The sequence below is a fragment of the Mytilus galloprovincialis genome, chromosome 2 (genome assembly GCF_965363235.1).
Source record: "Mytilus galloprovincialis chromosome 2, xbMytGall1.hap1.1, whole genome shotgun sequence".
Lineage (NCBI taxonomy): Eukaryota > Metazoa > Mollusca > Bivalvia > Mytilida > Mytilidae > Mytilus > Mytilus galloprovincialis.
The window spans coordinates 15,529,711-15,547,872 of record NC_134839.1 but is presented as its reverse complement, the minus strand read 5'-3'; the positions used below and the strand labels follow the sequence as shown (position 1 = coordinate 15,547,872).

Here is an 18,162-nt window from a genome sequence, read left to right as displayed (position 1 = left end):
ACAATGTATACGGTAAGGAATTATTACGGTGTTTTATTTTTGCTTATATCCATTTCATTTGAACATTGGAGGATAGTTGTCCCATTGACAATCATTTCATATCTACCTATTTTTATACTCGAACTCGTGACTTTGATAGATTTTTTTAAGATCTAGTAAGTTCAGGAAAATGTTTATACATGTATCAAAACGGTAAAATAGATTTTCGAGTTGATTGATTGGTATTTAACGTCATTTTCCAGCATTAATATGCTATTTCGAGGCGGTCAGGATTGTTAGCGGAGGAAGCCGGAATACTCAGAGAAAACCACAAACCTTCGGTATGAAAACTGTCAATCCGGTAAAATATTATATAACAAGAAAGAAAAGAGTGCAAAAATAAAACCCACCAATAATACACAAAACCATATCATAGAGTGATCACAGTTACTGAAAACAAGCCACAATGAATTAAATTCCTGCAGGTCCTGGAATTTAAGTTATAACTAAATCTAAAATGAGTCCTTCCTTTATTTTATTTTCATACAGTAGGAGAAGAAGCAATTTAGAGCAACGAGCCGAACAAACCTTTCGTAATTTAGTGGTTTTTGTTGGTTAGTGCTTATCGGTTTTGTTCTTTTGTTTTTGTACACGGATAAGGCTGTAGGTTCTCCGCTAAGGCGGATTTAGGGGGGGCAGGGGGCCCCCCCCCTTTTTGGGAAAAAATTTGGTTGCTCATATAGGGAATCACTGAAGCGTGACTGGAGCGGGCCCTCTCTTAGGTCAGTCAGTGGGCCCCACTTATGAAAATTTCTGGATCCGCCACTGCTCCGTTTGAATTGTTTTTCACTTTGAGTTGGTTTTTATAGCTTACTATATGATATGAGTTTTGCTCATTGTTGTAGCCATTACGATATCCTATAGTCTCTTACATCCATATACGACATATGCTCTCCGGTGGGTAGTTGTTGCATACCAAATCGTTTAAATTACTATACTGTATAAAATCACCATGCAACAAAACGAGAAATAACATTAAAATTCTTAGCTTCAAATCATAAAATATCACAAAACAAATTGATGCTCATGGTAAGGGATTTTTTCATAAATGGAGAATAACGGGGGGGGGGGGGGGCGAACTGTAAAGTAATGATTGTAGAAAACGGGTCAACCTTCCTGCATTCTGATAATATTAAATTAACTATTGTTCACACGAATGACACCTCAATATCTATATGATTGTTTTTATGTTTCAAATGAAACCGTCTTTTTTTTGGTTGAAGTTTTATGATAGTGCATTTTCTTTCAGGAGAAAACTATGAGTTTGAATATGATCCCTTTGTTAATATTTTTCACCTCTGTTTTATTTTTAATACATCATATTTCAAACTTCTAATAATATAAGTTAGAAGATGTGGTATGAGTGCCAGTGAGACAACTCTCCATCCAAGTCACAATTTATAAAACGTAAACAACTATAGATCAAAGTACGACCTTAAACTAGGAACCTTTATACAAGCTGCAAAGAGCCCCAGAATGGCTATTGTTAACAAATTCAAACAGTAACATCCAACGGTCTAATATATAACGAAATAAGAGAAACACTTATCAACCACGACAGTAAACGACAATCTCAAAACAGTATACATATACAATGTAATTCAATGGCTGATTCAAGAATGTGCACACACGAGTTTAGGTTATTTTATTTTTAAGCATGAAAAATTCGAAATATCATACTTGTATAATATATACCGACATAGCTATATAATGCCAACATTTATATAGTCACAGTTGAGGGGAAGTAGGCAAGGGAACACAATTTGGAAGGAAGAACACAAATTATGATGTGTCATATGTTTTCTTGTAAGCTGCTCTGCAAAGATTAAACTGAACATTTATAAAAAAAAATATTGTTTTATCGTCTTGACAGTGTTCCAAATTTGTTATACATACAATGTTTTAACAGATAAAAAAACAAACATGGATTTAAAAAAAAATATTTGGAGTTTGGTGTACTTTCATGTGTGTGTTTATACTTGATTTATCAAATTCGACTTAAAGCGTAAAACATTATCGCAGCTTACATAAGCACAATAACAATACAAACTTATAAAAAAATGAGCAAATTCTGAACACTAGCAATGCCGATTGTAATAAACGTATTAATTAAAATATATCAATGTTGCTTTGATTTATCAAAAACAACGGGTATAATACTTTATGATAGCACTTAAGTGTTTTCGTCCGAATTTATTCAACGAAATGCATGTAGTTCATGTTCGTCTTGGTTGACTTAGGAAACACAAATGATAAATACAGATGACTCAATAACACAATTGAAATAAGCCAAAAAATAATGTACATAATACTGCTGGGTATCACAGATATTTGAATAAGGGTTTTCTTGTTTATTCTTATCTCCTTCACAGTCTTTCACTCTCATGATTGCTCCATATTCAAGCTGACATCGTCAATTCTTTGGGGACTTTCAATGCATTTTCAGTACTGTGTCCGAAAGTTCCACCATACCTGAATTTTTGACCTGTAAACAAACACAAAGGTTATAATTTAATCATGTTTAAAGAAGAACAAGAACAAAGGTTACACGTTACCATGTTTAAAGCATAACAAGCACGAAGGTTACAATTAGGAGATAACTGTATTGTATTTTAAGCTCCGACGGCATCAATTGGAGATAACTGGCGACGCGTTAGCGTTATTGTTATCTCCATTCTAATGGACAGACAAAAAAACAACGTTTAAACATGTATTTAAAATCTGTCATATGATGTCTGCAACAAAGGTTACAATTTACCATGTTTAAAGAAGAACAATCACTAGTTACAATTTACCATGTTTAAAAAAGAACAAGCACTAGGTTAGAATTAACCATGTTTAAAGAAGAACAAGAACAAAGTTAAAGTTACAATTAACCATGTTTAAAGAAGAACGAGAACAAAACAGGAAATTTATTGTATAGTTATAAATTAAAGATTATTTATGTTTAAATCGCTTTATAGGTGGGATAAAATATAATAGGATTTTCACACTTTATAGCGCCTACAGTGAATGAGGGACCATATATTAGAGCATACTCAGGCTAAAAAGTGACATGTGAAAAATTGTCATTAAACTGAAAGTTAAATAAAAGTGCCATTACTCCGAAATTGCAGTTCGAAAAAGTTTCAAACTTAGAAGGGAACTTTATACCAATCCTATAAACAATTATAAACTGCCGTATAATAAATAAAACAAGATAAACAAGTGTTCAGGAAGCCATAGTTTTTAAAAATCAAAGACAGTTGGTGGTGTTTAGTCCCTGATTCCATATGAAAGCTTAATTTCAAATAAATATGCTCTAAAGTCTTCGACTAAAATTTAATTTCCATTTCAAAGTTCTTGCCACGACAGTGTTTTATCATAATGTTATATCTAATTATTTCATGTCAATGGCCCAACTTTTTTTGTATTAAATTTTGATGTATATGTATACCTGGTATATGTCCAGTGTAGTGTGGTACTAGTCCTGTTTCGATAGGGTATATTGGTTTGCCATCTGATTTAGGTCTTGTCGTCTCTTTAAAAGTAACCATTCTCGTTTCTGAACCATCTAATGATTTGGCTCGTACTATATCGTCTGTAAATTCGTTCAATGCAAGATTGGTTATGATTGGATAACCCATTCCAAGTTGACCTCTGCTACGTGGAACAAACCCGGTATATCCTTTGAAATTATAAATTGAACTATATTGTATCTCATTTCATTAATATCATTATATACTATTGTTTTGAGTATTTGTAATTCTAATTCCATATTTGAATGGATATCATTTTTATAAAAGCTGCAATCAATCAGACACACCTATCTTTACCTATGTAAGTATTAACCTACTTACAGAGGCTCCTTATAGAAACATTAGTCGTTGTCACTTATTTCAGTATTTTTCCACTGGTACATTGTACTGGTCATTTGCAATAGTCAACTATGACATAATTGGCTTTATTTTTCTAAAGTTTTAAATTTCCATACACCTAAATTACCAAAATTACGTGGTGTGTGTACTTAATATTTTCATACTTGCTCTTACTAGAATGTATGTGTCTGTCCCAAGTCAGGTGCATGTAACTCAGTGCTTGTCGTTTGTTAATGAGTTATATTTGTTTTGTTCATTTTTTTGTACATAAATTAGGCCGTTAGTTTTCTCGTTTGAATTGTTTTACATTTGTCAATTCGGGGCCTTTTATAGCTAAGTGACTATGCGGTATGGAATTTGCTCAGTGTTGAAGGCTGAACGGTGACCTATACTTGTTAATTTCTGTGTCATTTTGGTCTCTTGTGGAGAGTTGTCTCAGTGGTAATCATATCACATCTTCTTTCTTTATATCTAGGTTGCACAAACATAGACACACTCTCTCCTACAAGCATACTAACATTCGGTTTTTCTATTATTCCAATTTCCCAGCCAAAAAGGATGATTGCATAGTTATTATTTCACCGGTTATTATTTACCATAACTAACTTTTCTTACATGGAAAATACTATATGTCTTATTACATTTTTGGCCAGAGGAAAGTTGTTTAAATTGTAGTTGGTACTAATAAGTTGTTAAAATGGCATTCGATTAAAAATAATAATATAATAAGTACGTTGCTTAACTTGTCGTTAATTTAAACACTGTGTTAAAAATGCTATAGCTGTCGTTAAATGTAATCCACTTATGAAGGTGTATTAAATTTTTAATCATACAATCATAATATAAAATATGGCTGCTGTAAAAATGTTAAATAGTTTATGTTAACAAAATCAGAAGTTTAGAGGTACATTGTATTTATCCTCTGGAAAGGGGTCTCATCAATGTATGAAAGCGCTATATATTATAATTAGAAGAAACACAAAAAAATTGTAGGGTTTGAAATTTGATTAATTTTGAGTAATAAAACCAGAAAATCCAAAGGATCAATGGCTATATACAATGGCCATCTGATAATGAAAAGAAATTACGCATTGATCTCGTTACGTTTCACATGATTGTTTTCTAAAAAAAAAAGCAAATGGCCAAAAACATTGCATCAAGGGGACGATATGAAAAAGGTCAAGTTATAATCTATAAAGATATTCCAGTGCAGTATTTATGATGTTACTATGACAGCTGGCATATTTTCCCCAAAAAAAGCATTTGAAAGCTGATTTTGGTTCTCTGTAAATGAAAACAAGAATTATCGAATAAACCAAACTTATTTTGTACGTCAGACATGCGTTTCGTCTACAAAATACTCATCAGAAACGCTCGAATAAAAAAAGGGAAATACGATATAAAGTCCGAAGTTGAAAAGCAAGACACGGGGGCAAAAAGTCTTAATAGATGAGGTTGTTTCTCGTATCTAAACATGAATTAAAAGATAAGAAATTCAAGTGGTATTTTTTTTACAGTTTTTGATTTTCTAAAAACAAGAATTTTGAAGAGCTAATATAATGCAAATACGCATTACAGACAAACTTTTAAAATGTCATTACTGATTTCTGACTTGTCGTTAAATTTGGTCATATTCGCTTATAAATGTTATTTGCTAGTTTTATAAGCTGTTCTTTTCAATTCAAATGAGACGATTTTTTCCTTAATATAGATCTATACACCTTCTTTTTGGTCAGTTCCTGGTTGTAAAATTCGTATTCATAACGCATTCACGGTGCAATGATGAAAATGTAATTCGCCGTTTCATAATTCAATGGGTACTATTTCACAGGACTACAAAATGTACGAAAAAAAATTGTGATTGGCTTACAACATCCTAAACAATGGAAATTCAACCAATGACAGACGTGACGTTATTTTCATTTTTGAGAGCGAACAATGAAATTTCCCATAATCCTTTAGATTCTGAAATGGCGTGTTGCTTTCATTAAGATTCCCAGTACTTACCAGACATGAAACACTTCTGTGGGTTGCCATTTGCCATATAAAAAGGTGATTTTGAATGTTGAAGTTTTGATTTGGAAATATATGGTTTGGCTTCTGATGCTACTGGTTTCAGTGGTGTGAAATATCGGCTACGAATTGCCTGTAATTTAAAATCAAACAATAATTTCTATGTATTTATAAAAAGATTTTTTTTATACCAAAATGTGGTGTTTTTTGGAGTCGATTTTTTCTTCTCTGTTTTCTCTTAGAAAAATGTTATAGGAATCTCAACACAATTGAAGACTTTGGATATATAAAAGCGAAATGAATACGCAACTCAAAATAGTCGTATTGTTCAGATGCAGCCGCTATACAATTTTTAACTAGTACGCTAATAACTTTAACTGTTGAATTTACCAAAATTGAAGTACAATGTATACATGTATCGTTTGAAATATTTCCAAAATGGTCACAGATAGAAATATTTTCGTTACTTGATATCTTTAATGTAGTCTAAGAGATGTCTTCGCTCATTCGGGAAATCTTCAACCTCTTCTAACCATATTGGCGAAATCAGTTTTACCCGTTTGAATTTTGATTTAAGTACCTTTGATAAAAGGGTACTGTTTGCTACTATTAGTTGTACTCCAATCCATTTAAAATCTTATTATTTGAAAAATCTATATTTATGATATTTGTTCCTGCGGAGTTTTACAGTACATATTTAAGTGTAAAAAAAATCCATCTGCAAACACTTATATCCATATAAAACTTCTGTGGTGATCCCAGAATTCCAAAATTTCCAAGCAACATTGGCTGTAAAATAAAATCTACTTACCGGCATTGATTTTCCATCTTGACCTTTGACTTCTTTCCCTTGTTGCATCACTTCCGTTATTTTTAAATCCTTTAATTTTGAATCATAATCTTTTTGGTCGACTTCAAAATCTGCTATTGCACGTTTGCATGTCTCTGCATATCTTTTTCCAAAGTGATGTTCGCTACGTGGTATGAATCCTGAAAAAAAATGAACATTCGATATAATGCAAAATTTAATTGAAAAAATATCATTAAGTGTTGTAGATTTCATTTGAATTGTTTTGTTATCAACATGAATATTGTTAAACATTACATGATTATGCTGCTCGTATTTGTTTCCTGTTAGTATGAGGTTGTCTGTATTTTTTCGTACAACTTACTCATTGTTCGGGAAAAATTTTCAATGCTGAAATATTAGTAGCAGGATTTAGGAGCAAAAGTGTTCATTACTGTAAAGCCATACATATTAGTTACTGGTATGTAGTTTTATGAATTAAACAGAATCATCTATCAACCTAAATATTACTTCACTGCATGTTAAATTGATAACCTTTCAAAATAAGCATATTCAAAATAGGATCAATAATTTTAAACGTTGGTTTAATAAATATTCTAACATTACATATTGTAACTTAATACTTAATCATTTTTATTTTTTCTAAATATTTGTGTATATGTTTTGGATTAATATTAAATCCGTCTACTAGATTGATTTTATCCAGATGTGTCGGGTAGATATCTATACATAACACTCGAACTTCTAACTTAATCCATATATGAAAAGTAATGCAGAAACAAAAAGCTGCAGTTTAAGTGTACATTTTTGCTGATTTAAAATACAAAGCTGTAATATAAAAATGTAGAGAAGTTATAGTTGCCAAGATGACAATTATTCACTAAATACCAACACGATATTAAGAATAAAATTATGAACAACTTCAGGTCACCGTATGGTGTTCAGCAATGAGCAGAACCAATAACGGTTCGTAAGTCCGGGAAATAGAAAATGAAAAAAAATAGCAACGGTCTTGATTACAGTAAAAGAAAAAAAAAACTATTGCAAACAGCTAAACACGACAAACACTGAACTACATATTATACTCTTGTCTTGGGACTGCACATACAAAAAAATGCATCTGATCAGAAGTCACAACCTTGAACTATTGAAATGGAATACTAATTTGTTGCTGAAGCTAATATATGATAGGCAAACAGTTCTTCTTCATTCGGAAACCAAAAAGGTTATATATTTTGACAATCGAAGTCGATACTACAATGACCTTGAAACATGAAAGAAGTTTTACTTCTGACATTTTCAAATTGTCATGTCTCTGTAAAAAAAGGTTAATGGCAATTATTACACCTGGACAAAATGGAAGGGTCATTGTTAAGAGAAAACAAGTGCATACAGAACATGTAATAAGCTTAAAGCTATATAGTAAAATCGATAAAAATCAAACTAATTCAGAACAGTGAAATTAACTAAAATGAAATCGGATTTAATCTATATTAAATAATTTTAAACTATTTGGCTGCGGGGCTCACAATCACCAGGACACCTTACAATAAATTTTTAGAAGTCAACAAAAACGAAAAAGAAACTGTCTGCAAATAATCAATATACATACACACCAAATATCCCTGAAAATATGTACTAGAATAACCCAAAAAGATTTTTTTTTCAAATAATGACCCACTTGGGTATATAATGCACGTTATTTGCCATGGAGATACTAAAATATCCGAATATAAGACTTTGCTAGAAATTGGAAGAAAAGGATGAACCCCATTTTCGAAAAGAAAAATAACAAAAGCAGTATCATCTTACAAATATAAATGTCTTCATTTTGTTTTGTGTACATGTCGCAAAGACAATCATGTGCCGGTTATTAAATTATCTAAGTGATTTTGTAATTATGGTTCCTTTATTTTATCTGTAGATTATCTTCATAACTTATACCTGTATAACCTGGAATCATTTTTTCAACTAGCTTCTGGTCACCCCAGCTTTGAGTCCTGGAACGAAGCAATTGTGACCGGAAGTCAGCTTTGCTACCAGAGAATAAAGCGGCTGGTGCGCTTGCTCGAATGTCTGCCAAAACCAATTTTCCGGAACTAGCAACATTTGTATTCCCTAATAATCGACATGTTGTTTTTCCAAATGTGTTTCCAATCTGGTATTTAAACTGAGGACAAAATCCACCATACCTAGAAAATAAAACAACTAATAGTAATATGTATATTTTGGCAAATTTTTCCTATGTGAACAATAGGAAAGAGGTATCGCCAATTTCTCCTGAATATATTGTACCAGAATGATTTCCAAAAAAACAACAACATCTCTTTACTTCAATTCAGGGTAAGACAGTTTCGTCTGTTTACAATCGCCTAGGCGGTTTCTCAGTAGCGTGCTCGCTCGACTAGAGTGTGTAAGGCTGTAGGCTGATCGATCCCCAGTCAGACCAAAAGAAAGTAAAACAAAAATGCGTCATTCAGTAGCAGTTAAAACAGACTGGTAGGTATAATTTGCAGTCAGAAAAATGTGTTCGATAAGTTTCCTAAAAATTAACTATATCTTGCAAGAAACCCAACAATTAGTTGTCCTATTGGTCTGAAGATTGTTTGTCATGCTGGTACATGCAAACCTGTTTAACACTTTCACCTATATCAGTCTTGCTATTACTGCAGTAACTTTAGTTTTTGAGATGAAACCCAAAAACTTCATTTGATCCCTATGTTCTATTTTATAAATGGATTAAATCCCTCAAAACAATCTATAAACTAGATGCCCTAATGAACATTCCGTTAAGTTTGAAGGTATTTGAGGGGCTCGTACAATGTATGTGACCCAGTAGTTTCAGATGATAAAATTCTTGAAATAGTTGACGACGGACGACAAATGATAGTATAAGCTCACACGCAAAAACTACATCATATAATCAATTCATCAAATTTTCAACAGGTACAAACCGTACTTTTGGTTCCGTTTTAAAACAGTCAATGGAACTGAGGACAGGGGACTTTTTAATTTTCCGACGGTTTTATGTTTTGTGATATAATATTTTATAATTTGAATTTTGATTTGTCACTATATTGTATACTTTACAACAACTAATAGATATAATATAATATTTTTGGTTTTGTGTTTGGTTTTTAAAATTTGTCACAAACATGTTTTAATTATTTTATTTTATCATATTATAAAGATTACTATAAATTTCAGAAATAAACAATTTATTCCATTTAGTATAGCAGATCCTAAATTCTAATCGACCCAAAATTTTACCAAAAATATAGAAAGTTGGAGATATTGCATTTGTATCAAAGGTGGTAGCTCTGAAGAAGGATCCTTGACATACATAAGATAAAGAGTTAATATAGAAAAGAGTTATGATTTTGACCCCAGTATTATGCTAATGTGTGCGTTCTATTGTGTGCGAAAATAATCTTCTTAAGTAAAGTTAGAGATTTGCTACCCAAAGGTCAAAATCCTACCCGCTTTTCTTTGCTTGTCTGTGTCAAGGAAAGATGGTATCTTTATGGCAAAAGGAAAGTTATAATTTCGTTTGAATTTTTCCTTAGCATCTGCTTAATCCTTGCATAAGCCCTTACCCTTAAACTTAACCCTTAACTAGTAGAATATCCCCTTACCTAACCATAACCATACATGAACCCTAACCCTATATTATATAAACCCCTAGAGTTAAACAAACTATCAAAACTTTAATAATTATATCCGGAGAAAAAAATATTTTGTCATATTATTTGACCAAAATGGAAGTTTAGTTGTAACACACGTGTTCATATCCGACATGTCTGTTTTTTTGTACTTTCTTTCATAAAATAAATTCTTTAAACGAAATAAATCGTTTATCATTACCATTTATCAGGTTTTTATCAATTGATTTTGTTAAGTCTGTCTTTGTTATCTTAATTAAGTGGGAAAAGGTGTATTGAAGATCAAGTCCGTCTAGCTGTAAATAATTTATGGAAACATGCAACCCGGACTCAAAAACAGAAATGCGCATTCCTTATTGTATACTGTTATAAACACTGCAAATATCTTAAAATGAATTAAAAAAGACTTACCCGGGTGTGTGATAAGGGTCCGGTGTCATTAAGACACTCTTTCCATCAGATGGTAGCGGCATTTCCCCCTTTTTAACAAAAATATATCAATGAAAACAAAAAATGAAACGAATTAGTTAATCTATTTCCCTTTTACGCCGGGTCGATTTTCGTATCTATGAAACGAACCCATTACGTCACGGCATTGTTCCGAAAGGGGAGATCGGTAGAGATTTTCTTTCTGTGTCGCTTGACTTTAATAGGATTAAGGTGACTGTTTTAGACGTTCTGTTAGTGAAATTAAATCTACCATTAGTTTCAAAATATTAAAATCGACATTTAAAAATATTCGTAATTTAATTATTGAATGCATTGTTCTCAAGCTGTTTGTTTCACCTATGTATCATACTGGCATCGTTAATTAACAGAGTTACGCATATTCACCTGTCATTTTAATAGTGTCATATATTTCATAACTTGGTTTCATTGAAATTTATTACAATAATATGCTTTAGATATTAACCATGTCATTCTTTTATCTGAGATTTGTATATATTTGAAGAGTACAATATGTCATTTGATAAGTTAAAATATATTTAAGACGTACCGCTAGGTAGCACTAGAATTGTATAATTTCAGATACATATGTGGCTACTTAATTACATGACTACACATTTTTTTATTTAAACATACTTCTCTGTCCTTTTATTTTTGACAAATGTGTTAGGTTATATTGTTTGTGATTGCTTATTGCATGCACCCTATAGAAGTTTACATCACGTTAGTTCATTACTGAAGGCTGTAATGAGAGTTATCTTTTTTATTACTGTTGTTAACCTTTATGTCAGTTGGTCTCTGGTGGAGAGTTGCGTCATTGGCGCTTATGCCACATCTTCTTCTTTTTAAAAGTTATATGTACCACAGTCGGGATGGGGTTTACAGAAAACAGAATAATGAGCCAAATGTACAGAAAAATCGACCCAAAAAGTAAATAAAGGAGAAAAATACGGTAAAATAGAAAGATTAGAGAACAATGAAGTGCTACGATAACAAAAAATAGAGAATAATGAAAACCAATATAAAGAATAGAGAAATATGAATTATGGGATTAAAGAATACAGAATTGAAGGACCCACCCTCATGTAAAATTATATTAGAGACATGAAAATAAGCATCAAGATTGCATAATTCCATACACATGCGTGGTTAGTTATTATTAAGCATTTAATATGCAATATTTTTTACACGATACCTTATATTTTATAGTACCAATACATTTTCTTCATTATTTGTTAAATGGTTAGTTGGCTGTATAGTGATATTTTAGTACGTGAACCTTATGTCATATAAGTTACGATTTCTAAGTCTTTCACACCTATTTTTAAGAAATGGAATAATCCTCAATTCTGTATGCATACTTTTTCTTTAAATCAAAACATTAACATTATAAAAGAGCCGATTAAAAGAATTAATAACGAGATCTATATCACGGGACAATACATTGAAATGAATACACACAGCGATATTGATTTGACAACTGCCATTTAAACCAGAGAAATATTTGTGAAAGTTTATTGTCTACGAAAGTATATTAAATACTTAATTGTAGGCTAAAAGCAATTTAAATCCAATTGTTGTCCAACATGATAAAACATTAAGTGGCATGTTTGAAAAATTCAAGTTGAAATCAATAATTTGTAATTTACTTGAGAACAAATTTTATTAACGGTCGGAATTAAATTAATTGTATTTTCTGATCAAGCGACTGAAACTTTTGTAACAAATGCGAGAATAAATATCCGATACATTCGTTTGACCGCAGCCATTTAGAAGGGGGCAGGGGTTTCCCAACCCATGATAAAAAAGAACCCATGATTAAAAAGGGGGTTAAAAAAATATTAAAATGCATTGGTCGTCTAAAGAAAAGCCAACCCCCGGACCGGAAATCCCCCCCGGTCTTACCTAGATCCGCCATTGGACCGTAGTTTTTCTTTAGTTAGTTTCTTAATAGAATTATCTAAAAATTAAGATAAATACATTTTGTTTTTACCATTTTTGGTTCTCATATATACAAATAACAAATATGATCCTAACAGCATACGATGTGGTTACCTAACATTCGTATAATAAAAATAAACCAAAGACATATACAATTGAATTGTTATTTTATTTAGGTGCCAGCTGAGTATATAAGTATAAGTTTTGCTACCGCTAGAGATGTGGCGAATGTCATTTCACTTGATTTTATCTGCGTTTTTTTTTTCTCATTATAATAGTGTAACGATAACCGAGCGGTCAGGCTTTAGTGTTAACTATAAATATTGGAACCCTTAGTGTGTTGCTATAAGACTGGAATATATGAACTAAAGTTATAACTGGCGACTCTTCTTTGGTAACGAGGTTCTCTGGTATCGTGGTATTCGGGTAGATCTACAGTTGGTTCTGTATAGGTTTTGTGGTACGTTGTTGTATTCTGATAGATCTTAGTTTGGTTCCGTTTAGGTTTTTGTAAGAATAACAGACTCGTCGAATAAAGATCAACTTGTATTTTATACGTGCAATAAATATCAGCAATTCGTAGTCATAATAAATAACTTAAGTAACAGGATTCTAGTTTAACAAATAAATACCTTACTTTATTAAAATATCGTAACGAAAATGGATAGCGGAACTATAATACATAAATACCTAGAAAGTTTACGAACAAGATAGTTTGGTAATCGGCAAATGGCAACGGAAATTCAATGTCAAAACTGATAACGTTTCTCTCGAGAAGTAATTCTCTAAATACAACTTGTTATGGAACTAACTAGTCCAGCCCTGGTCTCAGTGACTCATTTTATTTTATTTTTTTTTTTTGTTGTTGTCACTGACAACAAAAAAAAAAATAAAAAAATAAAATGAGTCACTGAGTCCAGGGCTGGACTATGGAACAATAGTATATGGAATACTGTTCGTCGTCTGTACATGTACCAGGCATCAATGGACAATGTTCTAGGATTGCGAACTATAATTACGATACAAAGATGAATCAATTATAGAACAATTCTTCTCGTTTTACTTTGGGATTCCCTTATCTTTTGTAAGGTCTCAGTAAACGTGTTAATTTGTTTGCGCGTAAATTTTCCAATTGGCTTGCCAAAGATATTTTTGTATTGGTGATATGTTTGTTTCTCCGTTTATTGTATTCACGATACAGTTTGTAAAAAATAGAACAAATCGGTCTTTTAGATACTTTTAATATATTCCATAATTTAACACTTTGTTCTCAACTTTTCCGAATTAAAGCTCTTATTGTGCTTTCTATGATTGTAACTTTAAAAGTTTCAAAGATACAATTAATAGATATAAGAAGATGTGGTATAAGTAGCAATGAGACAACTCTAGATCCAAATCACAATTAGTAAAAAGTAAACCCTTATACGTCAAAGTACAGGCCTTCGACACGGAACCTAGGCTCACACCGAACAGCAATCTATAAAGGGCCACAAAACGACAGTGTAAAACCACGCCATCATGAAACCAACGGATTATCTATATATAAAACAAGAAACACTTATGAACCACATCAACAAACATATTATTAACTTTATTTCATTCCTATAGTGTTCTAAAAGAGGGGCGAAATATACCAGAGGGACATTTAAACTCATAGATCGAAAATCCACGGACAACGCCATGGCTACAAAAGAAAGAGACAAACAGACAAATAATAGTACACAAGTCACAATATATAAAACTAAAGACTAAGCAACACGAACACCGCCAAAAACTGCGGGTGATTTCAGGAAGAGTAGGCAGATCCTACTCCACATGTGGCACCAGTCGTGTTGCTCATGTTATAAATGTCTAACACTCCATGTCTATGCTGAATGGAACTAATATGATTAAATTGGTTTCGGAGAAAAAAATTGTTCTGTTTTTTTTTCTGATTTCAGTCGATTTTTTTTAAAGAATAGTTGTTACCTTCATGTAGCTTCATTTTTGTTCTAAAGTCTCTCACTTCTGTAGGGTGAAAAGACTCAACACAACTATCAGTTTTAATTGTTACAGTATACAAATATGAAATTGCGGTATATTCTCGTATGATTTCCCAGTCTTCAATTGCTTTTAACATTTTCTCAGTATTATTGCTACTCTCATTTTTAGATACAGTTTCTGTTAACCCTAGTGGAAGCTTTATAATGTTGATTTCTAAAACTTTATTTCTTTCTTTCTTGATTATCTGCATGTTAACTATGCGATCTTTTAGGATCAGCATTTGTACCTTTTAATGTGGATACTGTAATTTCTTAACTAATTCTAGGAAGTTGTGTAACATCTTTTTTCAAAATGTTATGATTGTCTACTACTGTTTCTTTTTCGAACAGGCAATATTTAAAAACTTTTCCCTTTCTGTTGTTTTAGGTGGGTGCGAAGGTAAGAAAATCGCTTTAGATTAATTTTCTTACAGTGGGGTATTCAAAGTTTATAATGTACGAGAATGCATTTTTTGTTTGTCATGGGACTGATGATTTCCAATAATCACGATTACTATATATACATATATACCAACTGCAATCTTGGTCCGTTTAAAGACCGAACAAATCAGAAACTGATGTTTGATGTTCAATAAGACAACTATCCAACAGAGATCGAAGGACGAAAATGTTAAAACAACTAATGTATCACTGTTGCATTAAACATTAATTTAATTTCCTGTACATAATATTTGAAATATTTGTCGCTGAATGCAAATCAATCAATCTTTTCCAACATTTGAAATGGAGGACCGAAAAAACAATTTTGTTTGAAAATAAGTTATCGCTACTTTTTTCTAAGATACTCATTCTACGAACAGAAGAGAAAACATTGTACCTGAAAGACTTGAACATAATTGTAAACATAAAAAAGAATAAAGGTAATTATACTGATTGATTGTTGGTTGCTTAACATCCAGTGACAAATATTTCATGCATGTTCAGGACGATAAGGGAAAAATTATACCAAACATGCTTGATCTAAAACGAACAACATGAACTGTTAGAATCCTGCTACCTATTCTTTGAATAAACAATATATAATTCACGCTAAAACATTTTAGATTTACAAAAAAAATATAATGTAATTACAGGATTTTACACAATAAGAACAGATAAATTTGCTTTTTTCCGCTAGCTCTTCGTTGCCAACAAAAATATATGTCCCTCCTAAGGCTTACAACTCGTACAAATTGATCCAGAATTACAGGGCTAGTTACGAATTTGTCAATTAATCTAGTGGCCTATGTGGGAATAAACACGTTTTTTGAAATATTTAAAAAAAAAAAAACAAACAAACAAAAAACAAACAAAAAACACAACAGTTTGGGTCTAGGGCGAGGGTTCATTGTTGGTATTTAATTAGTTTCAACCTATTTAATGGTCAGAAACAAAAAACACAGGATGAAATACAAGTTTTACTACTTAGTAAAGTGTACTCCAGAATATGACGTGTAACTATTAATGGCAATTTAGTCTAGCTGCATTAAATTGAGTTTTGAGAAAAAAATAGCATTCCCATCGGCCATCGAAGCCACGGTATTTACTACGTAACTTGCACTTAATAATAAAGTGTTGGCAATTATCTATTTATTTGTGCGTAACTTTGTTACAATTTGCCTATCTGTTGTCTCGATTAGCTTGTCCTTTTCCCCTCAACATGTTGACCGAAGTATGAAGTAAGGGAAATAACTCTGGTTATTTAAGAGATAACTGTATTGTATTTGAAGCTTTGCGGACGTCCATCGGTAGTTTTACTGTCGCAAATTGAGTTTACCTGGCGACGCAACTAATTCAAGTTCTCCTAACCTAGCTTAACCTAGAGCGTGTTTTATTGGTCTCTTCTGTACATCTCCAGAATGTCTTCTGGTGAAGAGTTCAAAAAAATGAATCTGGACCTCTTCTGGAGATATTCTACGGAAGATCAATAAAATAAAAAAATAAATTGCCGTCGAATACAGCAGGTTCTTGTTATTTTGGATGAATTAAATTAAGTTTACGATTTTTTTTTTTAGAAAATTAAGATACGTCCCGTAGACATGACTGTAAAATTGTGCTCTGTTCGTTACAATTTTCTTTATGCTTTTCTTCAATTCAATGTTGCTAAACAAATCAGGCTTTATCCCCCACTATTTGATTTTTAAGAATAATCTTATCCTGCACAAGAATTCGTTAATATTTGACTGGAATATGACTCGGATCAATTTACAAAAAGGACATCTTAGTCTATCTATTTATTTTTTAAAGTAACCGAACTGGATTATTTTTGTATAAAGCACTTGAAAGCTTTCAGAAAGTTCTCAAAATCATTTTTTTCTGGTGGTCCTTGAAGAAAATCTTCCCAGGTCCTAACTATTATTTCTAATGCAAAATTTCGATGGTCAAAACCTTCGGACTTCCACTTTTCAAATGCTTTCATTATATATCGATCCATATGTTAGTATGCAACGTAAACCAGACGTTTCCTATACTTTTCTTTTTAATAAATTTTATCAGTTGGTTGTGTACTGATTGATACTTCAGTCTGGGAAAACAAGATTTATTTCAGAACTAGTTGCAACTAGCTTTGAACAAACTTCCAGTAATTTCAAATACTCTTAGTTCGATGTTTTGAGTCTATGGTCTTAATGTTAGTTGGCTGGTTTCTTTTGAGTATCTCGTACCGATCTTTTCAGTTAATCAAATTGCAACTGATTTGCACAGGTTGTTCTTATATTGTACTGCTACACTACAATTTCAGCTTCGAGGAGGATCGAGCGCTCACAAACTAGTTGTTGTACTGTTAAACCACTGTCCATGGTTGGGATCCCGCTACAATGTTTAATCCCGCCACATTCTGTATGTATGTGCCTCACCCTGTCACAAGTCAGTAGACTGTAAGTCAGTGACTTACAGGCTTACATGCTACTGACTTGGGTCAGGAACTCGGTGGTTGCCGTTTGTTGCTGTGTTACTTCTTTGTTTTTCGTTCACTTTATTTTATACATTAATTAGGCCGTTAGTTTGCTCCTTTGAATTGTTTTACATTTGTGATTTCGGGGCCTTTTATAGCTCACTATGTGGTATTGGCTTTGCTTATTGTTAAAAGCCGTATGGTCAGGTGACCTATGGCTGTTAAGTTTTGTATCATTTGGTCTCTTGTGAAGAGTTGTCTCATTGGCAATCATACCACCGATCTTCGTTTTAATTTATATGATCAACTTCTGCCATATTCTTTATGAACCTGTCCCAAGTCAGGAGCATGTAGTTTAGTGTTTGTCGTTGGTTCATGTCTCAACTCATATTTGGTATTTTTCAAATTGTTTTGTTTTGTATAATTAGGCCGTATTAGTTTTATCGTTTGAATTGTTTCACACTTTCATGGCGTTTTAAAA

At 32.1% G+C, this 18,162-nt stretch overlaps 1 protein-coding gene across 1 annotated transcript; it reads right to left on the bottom strand.

Annotated features, from left to right (window-relative positions):
* Positions 1–1,669: 1,669 nt before the first annotated feature.
* On the bottom strand, positions 1,670–10,959 carry LOC143062985 (ciliary microtubule inner protein 2B-like). The gene is made up of 6 exons (XM_076234866.1): positions 10,791–10,959; positions 8,662–8,909; positions 6,721–6,899; positions 5,904–6,042; positions 3,476–3,706; positions 1,670–2,524 (listed from the first exon to the last, which is right to left on the bottom strand). The coding sequence occupies exons 1-6, from the start codon at positions 10,850–10,852 to the stop codon at positions 2,439–2,441; spliced, it is 945 nt and encodes a 314-aa protein (XP_076090981.1). The 5' UTR covers positions 10,853–10,959; the 3' UTR covers positions 1,670–2,438.
* Between the last annotated feature and the right edge of the window lie 7,203 nt (positions 10,960–18,162).